At 40.3% G+C, this 17,728-nt stretch overlaps 1 protein-coding gene across 3 annotated transcripts in view; it reads left to right on the forward strand.

Moving 5' to 3' along the window:
• Positions 1-17,728, forward strand: part of LOC116950755 (inactive dipeptidyl peptidase 10) — a 613,867-nt gene that overhangs the window by 497,003 nt on the left and 99,136 nt on the right. For all 3 annotated transcript variants that reach the window (XM_032968787.2, XM_032968796.2, XM_032968804.2), the window contains exon 8: positions 14,160-14,280. In XM_032968787.2, the coding sequence (XP_032824678.1) occupies positions 14,160-14,280 (121 nt within the window). The remainder of the gene's footprint in view (positions 1-14,159; positions 14,281-17,728) is intronic.

Consider the following 17,728-nt stretch of genomic DNA (forward strand, 5'->3'; position numbering starts at 1 on the left):
GCAATTGCCATCTCTGGGGCAATATGCGTATTTTTCGATTCGGTGAGTCGATTTGATTCCGTGCCCCGTTGGGTCCCCCTTTTTGTGCTTTTGAGTGTACTGGGTTTCAACACAATTCCCGATCTATTGTGAATCCTCCCTTCTTCCATTTCAGCACTCCGATCTGCATCTATCCTCAATGTGTTAATGCACAATTTTTCATCCATAGGCCGATGCCTGCATTCCTCAGGGTGTGTCCCTGTAGCATGTTCCTCTGCCCCATCCATAATACAATGGGCGACTTTTCTAATTACCTGGCGATCAGGTTTTACTCCCCCTCCCTGCGGTGTGTTATCATCTCCTGTCGGGTCACACCTCAATGCAGTTACGTTCCTATGTTCAATAGGTGTGTCAATTACTGGAGCGATGCTTGCGTTCTCCACCACATTATCAGAATTGATACTCGACGCATTTTGAGTATCCCAATCATTGCTACTCTTCTATAGAGAGTTGAGAAACAACTTGAACATGCAGGAGAATATGAATTACCTTTACTAAGCAATGCAGATACAATGGCTGGCACTGCTGTTGAAAGGGCTACAACCTTCAAATATGATTTTTTTATGGATTATATCGTTGAATATTCAAATGTTCCACGAGTATTAACATTTTTGATTTAAAGCTTTCGTGACTGCAGGGATTCATATTCTTGGTTCTTTCTCTAAAGTCACGTAGAAGGGAAACAATAAAATAATAAAAATATAAAAATAAAATTCTCACGACGTTTCGACTGCAACACAAGCAATCATCATCAGGTGTGAAAACCACGGAGGCGAAAATAATGGATGGGGTCTGAAAGCCACCGTAATCGTGAACAATCAATTAAGACCCGAAATGGTTTTATCAAATCCTTCCAATGATCGCTAAGCCAGAATCCATCTTTTCGGTTGAAATTGTCTCTGTGTTTGGATATGTGGATAGCCTCATGAACGAATCTCTCATGGTAGCCAGATGGCTTGCAAAGAACCTCTGTCTTGGAGAAGTCAATGTCATGTGAGCCTACTGAATTTTAACAGTGATCTGCCACGGCCGAGGTGTTGGTCCTACCGTGTTTTAGGTCTGCTTTGTGTTCACGAATGCGGTCTGAGACATGTCGATTGGTTTCTCCAATGTAACTATTACCACAGAGGCAACTTAGTTTGTAGACGCCAGGGTACTGTATGTCCGGAATCACATCTTTTACAGACGGAACCAGATCACGGATTTTATGTAATGTGTTGAATCGTACCTGGATCTTGTGTTTATTCAAGATTTTGGAGATCTTTTTTGTGATCCCCGCAATGTAGGGTAAAGTGATGATTTTTAAAGGCTCCTCAAGAGGGTCCGTCTTCATGGTTGGAGTGATAGCTTTGCGGATTGTGTAGTCGGAGTAACCATTAGCCTTAAGAGCTTGGTGTACGTGCTTGAGTTCACAGGATATGTGTTCCTGGTCGGATATGCATTGGGCTCTATGGTGCAGAGTCTTGATGAGGGAATTCTTCTGGGATGGATGGTGGTGGGAATCCGGTTTCAGGTAAGCATCCGTATGGGTAGCTTCCCTGTAGACAGTGTGGCTCATTGAACCATCAGGTCTCTTTTTGATGAGGAGATTTAAAAAAGGTAGCTTGCCATCTTTTTCGACTTCCATGGAAAATCTGATGGCTGGGTGTATGGAATTGATGTGGTCCCAGAATTGGTCTAGAGCAGGCCGGCCATGTGGCCAGATGACAAAAGTGTCATCCACGTATCTCTTCCATAAGGTTGGGCGTAGAGTGGCAGTCTGGATGGCATCAGTCTCAAATTTCTCCATGAAAATGTTGGCTACAACTGGAGATAGGGGGGAGCCCATTGAGTACCCTCAATTTGTTTGTAGAAAGTTCCATTCCAAGTGAAGTATGTATTGGTTAAGCAGTGTCTCACCAGGGGGGGGGGGGTACCTCAGTGTTTTGTCCTTGATGAGCCAAGTCTTCAATGATTGCGATGGTGTCAGGTACAGGAACTTTGGTGAATAAGGAAACTACATCAAAACTGACAAGCAGGTCGTCTGGGGACAGGGACATACCCTTGATTGTCGATACCAGGTGAGTAGAACTTTGTACCGTAGAGGTGTTTTTTCCAGTGAAAGGCCGCAGGATTTCAGACAGAAAACGAGCCAGTTTGTAGGTGGGGGAGTTGATAGTAGAGACGATGGGACGAAGGGGTGTATCTACATTATTTATTTTTGGTAAGCCGTATAATCTTGGTGGCCTGGCAGCAGAAGGTTTCAACGAAAACTATTTGGTTTGATCAATTGATGTGGTTGAATCAGAAATGATTTTGTTGGTTTGTATGACGAGGCTGTTAGTGGGATCTCATTTTATTTTTGTATAGCTGCCATCGTTGAATAATTTAATTTTATTGTTAAATTCTATTTTATCCATGATGACAGTTGCATTGCCCTTGTCGGCTGAGAGGATGACAATGTCATCTCTCTTTTTTAATTTATATGATTCAAAGCGCTCATCTTTGCTGAGGTTGCTAGCTGCCATCTTAGCGTTTTTGAGGGTTGCAGCGATTTCAGATCTTTCTACGTCTGCAGCAATGTGATTCAGGCCCTTGAGAGCCACGTCTACTTGGGAAATGATATCATTAACTGGTTGTGTTTAGGTGTGACTGCAAAGTTTAGCGCTTTAGCTAAAACGGATTTTTCACACCTGATGATGATTGCTTGTGTTGGAGTTAAAACGTCGTGATAATTGTATTGTTTTATATTTTTATTATTTTATTGTTTCCCTTTTACGTGACTTTACCGAAAGAAGCAAGAATATGAGTATTAACATATTATATGGTTGTACGAAAAACACATGTTCAATGCATTTATGATGAAAAACATTGATTTGAAGCTTTCGTGACTGCAGGAATTACTGTTTGGTTCTTTCGGTAAAGTCACGTAGAAAGAAAATAAATTTAATAATAAAATACGTCGTTTTGATTGCAACACAAGCAATCGTCATCAGGTAGAAAACAAACCTAGTAAACTTAGAAATACAATGCAATACAACACAGAGAGTCGGCTAACACAACAGTCAACACCTTACCTGGTTGATTACGTTCTTCCAAAGTTTGCTAAATTTGAGAGAGACAAAATACAGACACGGAGACACACAGACAGACACACAAGCAGAGGGAGACAACACAGAGACACACAGAGACACAATGCCTCTGTGTCGAAGCGTTAAATAGAGAGGGAGGGGGGGCAGAGAGAGAGGTAGGGGTGATGGAGCAGAGAAATTAGCATGTCAATGAGAGAGCTGTGTGGAAATCCACCCCGCGGCGGCCGGGGGAGAGAAAGATCCATACAAGCCTGGTAAATTTTAGAGAGAGTTGTGTGGAAATCCACACCGCAGCGGCCGGTGGGGGGGGGGGGCGGGGAGAAAGAGCAAATGGAGCAATGCTAGCCTGGTAAATTTTAGAGAGAGAAATAGGAAGTTTGAGAAGACGAACTTAGCAAAATTTTTGGAAATATAATGCAATGCAACACAGAGAGTCGGTTAACACGCAGTTAACGCATAGCCTGGTTGATTACGTTCTTCCAAAGATTGCATAATGTACGTTGACTCAGTAATACCCCCCCCCCCCCCATTTTGTGCAAGAGCGCAAGAGCGTGGTCACCACATCTACGCCTCTATATAAGGGACGAAACAGTTGTAATTACTGGCGAAACATCGTATTCATATTGTAAATGTTGTGGCTTGTCTCTCCAATACACCGGTGTGCTGTACTAGTGACGAATTGGCATGTTCTGTTGAAGTGACAACCCTCACTAGTTGGCTGTGTCGGGTGGTGGCGGGTTTTAACGACACATTTATATATTTACGCACTCTAACCCAATAAATCTCTCATGGATGATTTTGGTCGCGATAGCCTACGTGTTGAACTAAACAAAACAATTTTTTTCATTTGTTTTTTTTATTTATTCGTAATAGTCCATTTAAATTATTTACATATATGTTTGCTACCTCGTATCTGTGAATAGAATATTGTTCTTATATGGTTTCCAAAGATGCCGATCATTCAATGCACCGACACGTTGCCAATTATATATGAAAATAATAATTTAAACACATTTTAGCATTTGTAAAATGTTATATTTGGCATTTTTTAGCTGATAATTAATTGCACATAATCAAACCGGGCAGTGGTGGTTTCGCATGTAGCCTGTAATGAAGCACTGTGGAGGCAAGTGTTGGTGGATCGCAGAAATTTCCTGAATTTCCCTTCCCATGGGTGTCGAGGTTCCATACCCTGGCTTGCCAGGAGAAAGCGATACAGCAAAGTGCAGAAGAATATTATCTGTCCTTTCCGTATGGGTTAAAGTGCTCCCTCCTTGCACGTGTGGGTTTTTTTGGGTGCTCCGGTTTGCTCAATCATCTATAAACTCTTATACATAGGCTGAAAACACATTTAATCCATAGAAGACTTGCATAGTTTGGGAAATTGTTGGCGCCAGCTCAATGCCTGGCTGCCTGCCAGCTTGTCCTTGATTCCTCAGCAATTCTGAGATGCAATTTGCATGAAAGATGATATAAAAAACACTTTAATATTTATAACTATATGCAAGCTCTAAAATTATAATGAGCATCCAGCAAGGGCAAAACCAGGAGAGCTCATATAACTCTGTGTGCTGGAGACATAAGCAGAACTGAAGCCTATTGTTTCATCATATTAGAAAACAGAACGTTCAAGAAACACTGAAGGTGTGGATATATGCTGCAAACACAAGTAATATACTTTCACAGGTATGAGAGAGGCATTGTAGTATTCCTAGTTCATATATGAAGTAATCCTTTGCTTAATATCCATTTGAGCTTGCTGCATACCTCATTACTTCACTACAAACACCCACAGGAACTGAGTGCTTGAAAAAGTGAAAAAGCAGATCCATTCATGGTAATGGCCTTCAGCATGTCGAGATTGTATTTAAAAAATGTTCAGCAGTTCAGCTCTTCCTGATTTGTGTCACGGTTAACTTGCTTTGCATACATCTCTTTCAGCGCCTCTATATTTACAGTATCGCCGTTAAAAATTGTTTGCGTGCATATTGTATGCTTGTTCTGTCTTGCTCCTTTGCTTGCTTAAAGACAACTATTATTCCTGAATTATGTGTTTTTGCTCTCAAACAATAATAAATGACAAAGTATTACAAGAATGTATAGAACTCAGGGCATCCTGAGTCTAAAGACTACATTTAAGTCGGGTCTCTGTTGAGATATTTAGCGAATTAATTATTTTTTTACATGGGACAAATTTAATTATCTGGATGAAGAAACACCCATTACACAAAATAAATAAATCGATGTGAGCTTCCGTTACATATTTATTTTAACCATCTGACTTGCGAACGTGAACTCGCACTCGTGAACTAAACCGCGGAACTATTAAGTTCAGCATATGTACAATATTCCTTATTATTTATGAGCTTAACAATGCTTCCTTTTTTTGATCCGTAAGACATTTCATAACACTGACCTATGGGCATTTTAACATAGTACATTATTGTGTTCCGTCTTACGATCCATTCGACTTACGAATGGGTCTCAGGAATGGAACCCATTCATAAGTCGGGGACTGCCCTATCAGACTTTGCTAATATACTATAGGTTAGAAAACTCCTTATTGTACTATGTCAGTTGTCATGTATATGGGTGTCATTTGCCCTTCATTTACCCATCTCCACTTCATCCACCAACTCAATTAAAGGTATTCACCAGCTCACCGACCAGCTATGTTCACAATCCCCTCTCCAGCTTGTTTCCTGTAATGTTGGAGGAAGGGTGATATGTGTTTTTGTCGATTGCGTGCATCTCCACACAATGTGCAGCTTCGTCTTCTTAAGCAACCACCATCCTCTTTCCAAGGCCACTCGTGACATTTTGTAATCCAGGGTAAATCCAACGTGTGCAGAAAACGAATGAAGCATTGTGTTTATGACACACAGCGATTTCACCGAAAATGACATGTTAGCTTAGCATTCACGTGTAGCATCAAGCCATCACGTGAGCATTGGTTATCACAAGATGATGCCGTACATCCATCTTTATCCTTTGCTGTCGAATATTGCACGCATTGACCTTTCCCGTGCTGTGCTGTGCACAGTAGGCACGTAACACTTGAGTTGTCGATTTAAAGTGATGCTCACCCTGAATGATACACAGATTAAAACGTGCATTGCAAGGATGAATTCCTTAAATTGAATGCTAGTCCGTTTATGGGAATGGAGCAAAATATGTTAAATGGGACAGAACTTAAAAGGAACCTTAGAAGGGACAGAAAAACCCTCCACAATTCCAGTATCGTATCGCAACTCCGAATCTTGACATTTAGTAAGTCGCTCTAAGGAGCAACCGCTGTTGTGTACTCTATTGATGTCGCTCGCGCCACTCTAAAACTCTTGGACAACACCACTGTAATGTGGTCCCTAATGGCGGCGATCTTAAAAATGGCTTTGAAGTCTTGTTCCTCGCAAATACTGAAGCCTCAAACTCATCATCGACAGCCCAAAATATGACGCGTAGCTCCGTCTGCAAAACCAGAGAGAGAGAGGGGTGTTGTTGTCGGGTCACCTGTTTAAATTTACAGAGCTCTGGGGCAAGTGCTGTTGGTGAGCAACTATAAAGGCCAGTTCATCACATAACAGCATGATAGGGTAAGCATCACCCATACCCAGCCACATCTGTCCCTTTAGTTTTCATGTTGATAAACATTACCAGTGTGCACTGGTTAACAACGATCTTCTTTAGGCACATTGTTATGTTAATTTAATCATAAAATTCAACGCAATAACTTAATAATTTAAATTTATAAAGCGCCCTTAAACAATCGTTCTTAGGGCACTATGCATGAAAAGGTGGAAATAGTTAACATCAACCAAGGAAAGAAGAAGTGAGAAAGACGTTTGACAATAACGAAAGTGAGAAATCCATTTTAAACAGATACGTTTTAAGTCAAGATTTGAAGATCTGTAGTGCCTCGGAAGTCCTGACCACGAAGGGCAAGGAATTCTAGAGTTGTTTTTGTGCTGCAATTGCAAGGGCACCATCACCCCAAATGTGAAACATAGATCGTGAGACAGTGAGCAATGCACAATCGGAGGATCTTAATTATATGATTTGATTATTCTTAATTCATAAATTAGAATGCTTCCTCAGGCATGACAATTGCCTCGCGTTTATGTGTTACATTTATATAATCCTTCGTGGAATGTTCACAAGAGTACCTCTGCTTTTTATCGCAAGCTTAAAAAAAGTTCTCTCGTGTTTATCGAGGATTACTTTTTTTATTCGAAATGACAGGCATATTTATTGATTTAAAAAAATTACATACAGAAGCTATCTAAAGGAAATTGGAACCTGTAAATGTGTTATGCATCAGTTTATAGTACAATATTGAAACTATTTAATTTATTTTTCATTTAAAGAGCATAAAAATCATGATTTAGCTAATATTGTATTTAATGAATACAAATAATTTAATTTGTCAAATACAATGTTAGTAAAAGTTAAGTTTCTTCCAAAATTTGGTCAAAATGTGGCAAAATCTCATCCATGTTATACCAATTTAGCTGTTTTTTGTAGTTTTCCATTTGTTTATGATTCAGCCCCTTGAGTAGCATTAATTTTTATATTGTAATTTATTATCAAAGTAATTGATTTAGTGCACAAGTTTTCATAGGGAAAAACACCTTTTTGAGTTCATTTTCTTGATAAACCTTAAAATCTCCATGTTCACGCAATAATAAATTAGTACAGTTTATGCAATTGGACAAGATTAAACTCAAAGCAATATAACACAACGTAATACATCATCTCGTGATACTATGTGATATCAAATGTGATGCTAGTAGGTTGCGTGTTGGGTAAGCATGCAGGGGAAATATTATAAGGAGTTAGCCAATGGAGGGGTTTTACTAGGTTTATGCGTAATACTTATAGGATGTAGTTAGAATTGATTTCCACTCAAGTGGTAGAAATTAATAATTCTTTAGGAAATGTTCTTTTGCAACAGTTGTAATTCTGGCGACATAAATGTTTTTTGTTTTTTTTTTCCCCAGGCAAGCCTGAAATGAGGAGAAGTTTTAGTTGGCAAATGTTATGCAAACTTTGAACATGCCCAGCAATTACAATCAAGACCGAATCGTGCAAATGGTGTTACTATAAATCAGTGGTTTGTCCTCTTAGATTTTGAGTTAGCGCAAATCGAGGCTACCTTGTGCTCATGTATTTGCTGAATTCTGTACGTATATTTTTATACAACTCCACACGGTTCTAAATAACTCAAAAACCACTCAGGTGACAGCAATAAAAACATAGAATTGTTGACATACATTCCACAAATTGTAGCATTTATAGTGTTTTTGTAATGTGTTTAATGTTCATCAACATAATAGGCTCTAAATAAAAAATAAATAAAATATCCCCAGTGTATATACAACATGCATTGACATTTCTATCAAGTTTTTCTGATTGTCAGTGCCAGATATATTGATTATTTGTGGGAGAAATCGTATTAGAGTACTGCCATTTATTCAAAGTGTGTGTTTTAATGGACATGCCGCCTGTCTGCCGCAAAAACTTCAGCACGTATGTCCCTCTGAGTGCTGTGGGCTGTTATGCCCACCATTAAAAAGATGGAGCATAGTAGTTTAGAATTACATTGTACGAAAACAGAGTGTAGCCTCACTTACATGATTTGGCCTGCCAGCTTGTTAATTGGCCACAACAATCGTTCACTGCCTTAAACATGTGGCCCCTTTCCCACATTTTCTCTTGACACCATAAAGGTAGGGGAGTAGAAAGTGGCATCACTCAATCAATACGTTTGCATTGTCGATACGTTTTCTGTCTAAAGCACACGCCATGAATAACGCCATGTAGAAAACTAATGTTACGTCATTGACTCTATCACGTTATTTTAGCGTTTAACGGTAGAATTTGGTTAGTTGGCCTTAGGCTTCATGGAATACAAATATGTGCATGGAAATGCCTTTAGTTTACTAATTTTAAATTAAGTAATAAATACTTTTCTACCCCCAAGAATGTGAATTTTGAGTCAAATTTGCATATGGCAGTTTATTTTGTTATTTATATGTATTTATGTATGTATGTTGAACGTCTTTCGAACCGTACATAGCCAACGGTGCTAATCGGAGCTGCAAGGGAAGGACAACAAACTAAACACAACAAGCAGTTCTAAAGGGATTCGTTTTTAATTTAGATGTAAAGGTGGCTTCCTCATAAAAATGAATGGCAACACATGGCTTCTTTATGGAAGATGCTATAATTTTTTGGTTGAAGCTCGAAGGTGTGACTCAGTTAATCGCTCCCTTATTGTACACAATAGGTTGTCACAGTGAATGGCAATTGTTCCCTTACAGTGAGGGAAAAAAAGTATTTGATCCCCTGCTGATTTTGTACGTTTGCCCACTGACAAAGAAATGATCAGTCTATAATTTTAATGGTAGGTTTATTTGAACAGTGAGAGACAGAATAACAACAAAAAATCCAGAAAAACGCATGTCAAAAATGTTATAAATTGATTTGCATTTTAATGAGGGAAATAAGTATTTGACCCCCTCTCAATCAGAAAGTTTTCTGGCTCCCAGGTGTCTTTTATACAGGTAACGAGCTGAGATTAGGAGCACACTCTTAAAGGGAGTGCTCCTAATCTCAGCTTGTTACTTGTATAAAAGACACCTGTCCACAGAAGCAATCAATCAATCAGATTCCAAACTCTCCACCATGGCCAAGACCAAAGAGCTCTCCAAGGATGTCAGGGACAAGATTGTAGACCTACACAAGGCTGGAATGGGCTACAAGACTTTTGCCAAGCAGCTTGGTGAGAAGGTGACAACAGTTGGTGCGATTATTCGCAAATGGAAGAAACACAAAATAACTGTCAATCTCCCTCAGCCTGGGGCTCCATGCAAGATCTCACCTCGTGGAGTTGCAATGATCATGAGAACGGTGAGGAATCAGCCCAGAACTACACGGGAGGATCTTGTCAATGATCTCAAGGCAGCTGGGACCATAGTCACCAAGAAAACAATTCGTAACACACTACGCCGTGAAGGACTGAAATCCTGCAGCGCCCGCAAGGTCCTCCTGCTCAAGAAAGCACATATACATGCCCGTCTGAAGTTTGCCAATGAACATCTGAATGATTCAGCGGACAATTGGGTGAAAGTGTTGTGGTCAGATGAGACCAAATGGAGCTCTTTGTTATCAACTCAACTCGCCGTGTTTGGAGGAGGAGGGATGCTGCCTATGACCCCAAGAACATCATCCCCACCGTCAAACATGGAGGTGGAAACATTATGCTTTGGGGGTGTTTTTCTGCTAAGGGGACAGGACAACTTCACCGCATCAAAGGGACGATGGACGGGGCCATGTACCGTCAAATCTTGGGTGAGAACCTCCTTCCCTCAGCCAGGGCATTGAAAATGGGTCGTGGATGGGTATTCCAGCATGACAATGACCCAAAACATACGGTCAAGGCAACAAAAGAGTGGCTCAAGAAGAAGCACATTAAGGTCCTAGAGTGGCCTAGCCAGTCTCCAGACCTTAATCCCATAGAAAATCTGTGGAGGGAGCTGAAGGTTCGAGTTGCCAAACGTTAGCCTCGAAACCTTAATGACTTGGAGAAGATCTGCAAAGAGGAGTGAGACAAAATCCCTCCTGATGTTTGTGCAAACCTGGTGGCCAACTACAAGAAACGTCTGACCTCTGTGATTGCCAACAAGGGTTTTGCCACCAAGTACTAAGTCATGTTTTGCAGAGGGGTCAAATACTTATTTCCCTCATTAAAATGCAAATCAATTTATAACATTTTTGACATGCGTTTTTCTGAATTTTTGTTGTTGTTATTCTGTCTCTCACTGTTCAAATAAACCTACCATTAAAATTGTAGACTGATCATTTCTTTGTCAGTGGGCAAACTTACAAAATCAGCAGGGGATCAAATACTTTTTTTCCCTCACTGTATGATGATTCACGAGTGCAGAATGTGCACTTGCTTTCCCTTAACATTCTTGAGAAGGGCTGCCATGAACAAGACAATATATTTGAGCGTTTATGACACAAAACGTACGAAACCAGCAGAAATGAAAAAAACATAAAGGAGAACAATTGTGTTGTTCACAATGTGGGGGATGGAAAAAAGGCACACACACACACATCGCCTTCGGACTTTTAAATTGTTTTAAAGACAAACAAACAGCATCCCCACCAGACAGTGCGGATCAACTCATCGGCTACAGAGATGGGCAGCCAATAACGGGTGTGCTGATATTGCCCATGACATTAAAGTCAGCAAACACTGTGATTGCAAAGAGAAAAGTGTGATGTATGTCCCATGACCGCACAATTCATGACCATGTATATCTGGTGAATTTATGTTTCATATTTGAGCGTTTTATGTATGGAATGCTGTTTATAGGCCCATGGCTGAACCTATAAAAGGCACCACAATACACTGACCCGCAGGTTCCTTCACTGTATCCCCATTTACCAGTGCACAGAGCAGTAAATCTCAGAGTCTTCAATGTTATTCATGGCCTTATTGTTACCGTTGTAATTCAATTTATTTCAACAATTTGATTGCTTCCGTCATAATATTTATTTTTGACAGATTAATTAATTAATAGGCTTAGTCTGCGATAATGTTTTTCAATAAAAGACAAATATCAATTAGCATTAAGACATGTATTCATACCCCTCCCCCCCCCTTCAAATACGCTACTACCGATCAATCACCCTTACGGTGGCTGTGAGCCAAAATTCTTCCAACAGGTCCCCTTTCTGAGGGGGTTTCGTACACAAGGATATCATCTCCACTATTGAAACGTATATTTTTTATGAGCACAATTTAAATATGTTCTATATCAGACGTGGATTTTGCAAACAATATTGATGCGTTAGTTACAAAAATAATGCTTTGCATTGATTTGTTAAAGTACTGCAATGCAATTAAACTACAGGAAAGGTTTTCTTAGCGTTATTTATTTAATATATTAGAATGCTTTGTCGGAAGGCATTCTGAGGATGGCTGCCATAGTGGGAGTCGAGCAGGTCTTTGATGATTGTCATTGCCTTTTAAGCTTTTCTCAAGCAACTGTGCATTTCACACTAATTGGTAATCACAGTGCTATGCTCTACGTTATGCTCTACGAAGCAGAGCATAACACTTTATGTGATGCTATATACGGCAATAATCTGTAATCAGCATTTGAAATGCAACATTAAGTATGATGGAAATCAGCCAAATTTCAAGTTATCATGGGATGTTGAATAATACTGTTGCAAATACTGGTGTAGTGTAGTCAGTGAGCTATGTTTTCCCAGAGCCAAAAGCAAAATGAAAAACACGAACTCTAAATAATTCCTGCTTATACAGCAATTTTGTAAGAATATAATAAAATTCCATGGAAAAACGGTGTCCGAAAAATATGAAATTCCATAATCTTGAATTTTAAACACAGATGACAAAATGGCTGATTGAGGAGATACATTAAATTTACAAACCGGACAGCCCATAAAACATTTCAGTCGTTACACGGCACCGTCGCTATTTGAAGCATATAGACGTTTAGGTTTTGACAATTAACAATTCATAGACCTGAGGTGGCTGGGTGGCATTAAGGTCAAAGTGTGGAGCTGGCAACTGCTAATATGCTGGGTTCCAATACAGACGGTCGCCTGTGATTAAAATTAGTTCTCAAGTTAGTTGTTTGTCTCAACATGACTGGCAATGACTGCATGAAAAAATAAAACCTCACATTACTCTTGTATCTACACTTCATTTTATAAAATTCCAGCTCTGATAATTATTCAAATATTAGTTTGAATGTCATGCGATGACCATAGCTCTCATATGCAGAGTGGTTTGGAAAGTCTTGTGAAACAGTGGTGATGTGAATGGGTGTCAGAAGTAACTGTGATATATATTTCCATGAACAATTTCTCTGTCATCAAGGGCTGCACTGCCCTGAGAGATCTGGATGAATTGTTCATCTCATGAAATTATGCCATGAGCACAATTGGGATAAAATTGAGGGAGAATTATACAAAACATATCCATAGATGTAGTTTCCAACTGATAATATATAACTGTAAGCATAATATAGTACGTACTTTTATTTGTAAAACAGAAAAATAAAACATACAACAGCATGATTATATTATCTCATGACCAATGACTGTATTTATAACTTGGCTAAATGGCAAAAATGGATCCAAATATGGTTGACATCACAGAAATCTTCCATTTTTTGTTAGAAATGGCACATTTGTGAATTGAGTCCAAAGTTTTGATTTAAAACTTTCGTGACTGCAGTAATTCATATTCTTAGTTTTTTCGGTAAAGTCACGTTGAAGAGAAACAACAAAATAACAAAATATATATAAAACAATAAAAAAAATTCTCACGACGTTTCGACCATAACTCAAACGGTCATCATCAGGTGTGAATAAAAAATTCTCACGACGTTTCGACCATAACTCAAACGGTCATCATCAGGTGATGATGACCGTTTGAGTTATGGTCGAAACGTCGTGAGAATTTTTTATTGTTTTATATATATTTTGTTATTTTGTTGTTTCTCTTCAACGTGACTTTACCGAAAAAACTAAGAATATGAGTCCAAAGTGTTATGGTAAACCACAGTCTTTCTTACAAGTGTCAGAGAGGTACTTACTGGGATATTTATAGAATAACTCCACTTGCTCATGTAGCTAGTGAGAGCCTTTTTGACAATCTTCCACAAATTTAAATGAAGAAAGGTCATGAGTATCTCTCATTGAAAACATGTGTTCCACTGGCATAATCCTAAATAATAAGATAGTGTTCTGTATGCCTTGGCAGGTGTCCTTGGGTGAAATGTCAGATTTAATAATTGGTTTGCTGAGCACAGATTCCAATTTCTTTAAAGACATTTCAATCGAACGTGTCAACATCCCCTCCACATTTCAGTAATCCAGCCATCGCACATGGCATGCTGACATTTCACTTGTTTACCATCTTAAAGTCACATTCTTGAAGCATCACTTGCATCAAATGATTTGTTGACATTTGAAAGTTAAATGTTGGGTTATTTTGTTTGTCTCCAGGTTTACATCTTTGAGAATAACCTTTACTACCAGTCGGAGGTCAGGAGCAGTGCCTTGCGGCTGACCTCTTCCGGAAAGGAAGGCGTCATCTTTAATGGCATTGCTGACTGGTTGTACGAAGGTGAGTGCTCTTCTCTGCGTGCTCCTCTTGTTACAATGTGCTTTGCCCTTGCTGTGTCGGCAATCCTAAATTGACTTTTGCCATTCCTCCTTGGCAGTCTGTATCAGCAACTTTATTGGGGGTCTCGGTTGTATCACGCAATGCTAAATCGCACACATACTCGTGTAATGTAGCTTTCAGAGACACCGTCTTCTCTTCCATATATTTATTATGAATAAAGTCCATTGACAACTCAATGAGTAACCGCGAGTGACTCTATACACTGGGGTAGTTAGACAACTCTATTCAGAGACAACATAGCTTCTAGTCTCAAGACAACTCGCAGACGATGGAGATGACCAGTTCCAAGGCGACGACGACGACGGCGATTCCCCACACCAACAGCTCCAGCTCACGCCAGCTCTGAAGCCTCACCCGGTCCGGCCATGCCCCTATTCTCGAATTCTCCTCGCCACACCTGCTCTGTCACTCACCGCCCTAATTACACTTCCCCCCCCCCCCCCCCATTGGATCCCGTGCTCCCGCTCACGTGACCCTGTCAACGTTTGTCTCATCAATCATCAATAGCACGTCCATTAGTAACCACATACTGTCCCACGATCGCTCCGTACTGTCTTTAAATCACCCCCCCCCCCTCTTAAAAAAAATTGCCATCCTCGGCTAACACAATTTTAAACAATTTCATTCAGGCCGAATCAACCATTTAACACAACGCACAAAAATTGTTTGAGGATTGAGGAACCAACTAACTCCTCAAAAGAACAATGCAGACAACCGCAACCAACTCATAACATAACAATAACAATGCCCAAATTTCGAACAATGCACGCAACGCAACGCAACCCCCGCGATCGTCACAACAAGCAACAGACATTTCGCACATGTGGTCGCCCATCCACACGCAATTCAAAGCCACAACTTCACGGGCGATCCGTCACCGAAATGTGCAGTTCTTTACGTCGGTCCTTCTCCCCGTCAATGGCCAAGAGGGCTTGCACTCAAGCCCGGGGGGGGGGGGGGCGGGGGGGTTTGAGGTCTTCGGGCACTTTGGACGCCAGAGGTTCGTAACTGGGGGGGTGGAACAACACACATCCCTCAACGTCCAATTACTTCGGCCTACCGGCCCGGCCAGTCTGACACCCCAGACCCCGACCACACAACACTGGGGATGAATGATGCAAGGCTGAGACAAACATACGGCCCCAAAGCGCAACTTATGGCAACTCAGCGGAAACGTCTCCCTCGCCCTTGCCCACACTGCGGCCGTTCAACTTCAGCAACCTCCACCGGCTATTTACCTGGCCAGTGCGATTTCGGGGACGATAGCAATGGCACTTCGCAGACAACTCAGCCATGCCCTTTCCCGTACTACACCTCCTCAGACACACATACATTCGAACTATCCTCCAGCCTGACCCACAGGTTATACCGGCAACAAAGGTTTGTCCCTTCCTGAGGCCGGACCCCATCCAACATACATAGGGGTGAACTTCCCTGGCCAACAACCACTCATCAGGAATCGCACTCACAGGAGTCACACTCAACCACATGCGTCCCGAACAACTCAGGTATAACTTCAACAACTCACCCTTCCATGCTTCACAGTATGTGTCCTCAGAGGCGTCATGCAGTGTGAGGTGACGCCAAACCGGTATTATTGTTCCTTACTGCCTCTTCTTATTCTTCGCGTCACACAACTCCTTCGACGTAGGCGGCAGCGTAAAGGCCAAGTACGTAACGTTGCGTGTCACAATTCCCAGGCTGTAACGATACAGTGAATATGCTGTGTAAAGTCACGATATCCGTGTCGAGCACAAAAACGAGGTGAAGCTGTTGAAGCTGTAATGATACGAGCTTTAATGATAAAGTGAACATGCCGTCTTAAAGTCATTATATCTGTGTCAAGCGGAAGAAGAGATGACGCTGTAGAAAGCATATTTTCATGCTTATGATCGTGTCTGTTAAAACCAATTCTGCGTTTTTATAATAGGATCTGTCAATCTCAAAAACATACCATTAAAGAGACTACGTTGCTATTACAGGTCAAACTGCCAATGTCATTGCCTGCTCCCCTTTTGGTAGCCAATTATTGGTAGCAAAGCTTATCTTATCTGTGAAGATTTGCTCTAAGACAAAAGACAGCAAAGCTTAAATTGTGATTTAGAGGCTATTGAAGAAATAACCACTATCTGTGATAAGTCCCACAGCACCGGACTTGTTACATGCAATAAAATGTAGTACTGCTGAAACATGTTTCACATTAACCTTTATTGGCAACGGCTTATATTTCACTTGTCTTAACATTTCGAACAGTATATATGAAGACTGGTAAATATCTCATATGCGTTATTTAGTTATTGTAGTGTGCAGTACCAATAATAAAATATTGGCATGCTATGGATTCAAGTCTCATCAAAGTTTAGTGTCTCAGTGATGAGTCATTGAGGAGCCACCATTCACCTCATTTGGTGGCTCTAAGCCAGATTGAAATTCTACGTTCTCATGGCAGAAATACGTTTCTCGATCAAACGTTATTCGAGATTTGCGTACATTGAAAATGCTGCAGGTTCGCATTGCATTTTAAATTAGTTGAACATTTTTAGAGCTTGTGGATTATGTTTGAATGCTATTTGCAACATTTGTTACTTTAATAATAGCAATGCGGGTTGAGAAAAAAACAATGACAAGATCTTTAAAAATCTATATTGTGTAATGATTCAGTAATTTGTTCCAGAAAGCCTCATTTAGTCTCAAGATCCTTTTTAAGGAAATACTTACTTGGGAAAACCCTTCTAAGACTTGAATATACTTGATGCGTTGCAAAGTAAACATACATATCATTCTTATTATTTGAAGCTTTCGTGACTGCAGGAATCCATACTCTTTGGTTCTTTCGGTAAAGTCACGTAGGTATTTTATTTTATACCTACGTGACTTTACCGAAAGAACCAAAGAGTATTCTTATTATCAGAATGAAAGTGAACTACTGGAGAAATCAATACCTCTCACCGATGCAAGAACAAATATGTCTTAAAACTTGTTCTAATAATCATTCGTAAAGTGTGACATGTCATTTTTGAGTCTGTTTGAATGTCCCATATTAATACAGTACATGACCTTTTCAAATCATGCACTGACAGTTACGCAATAGTAACCCTTAGAAACCTTTCTGCACATCCTCAATAACATGCATTACTTTAAAATGCCTTTAGAGTTAACGCTGTTCTTCTCCTTGTGGCATTTTTTTGCACATCAGCCATTCTAAAAATATTATTTTCACTTTGCACGGCATTTGGCTTCGGGAGTACCAGAGCACAGAGACACGTGCACGGGAGGCAACGTATTTCCACGGACGCACATGAAATGCATCCGTTGGAATTTGTCTGCACAAACCAATGCTGCCATCAGCTGATCAGATCGGCATGACTCACGTAAGTCATTAATGTGT

This window comes from Petromyzon marinus, chromosome 2 (assembly GCF_048934315.1).
Source record: "Petromyzon marinus isolate PM22_M1 ecotype Great Lakes invasive population chromosome 2, UKy_Petmar_22M1.pri1.0, whole genome shotgun sequence".
NCBI lineage: Eukaryota > Metazoa > Chordata > Hyperoartia > Petromyzontiformes > Petromyzontidae > Petromyzon > Petromyzon marinus.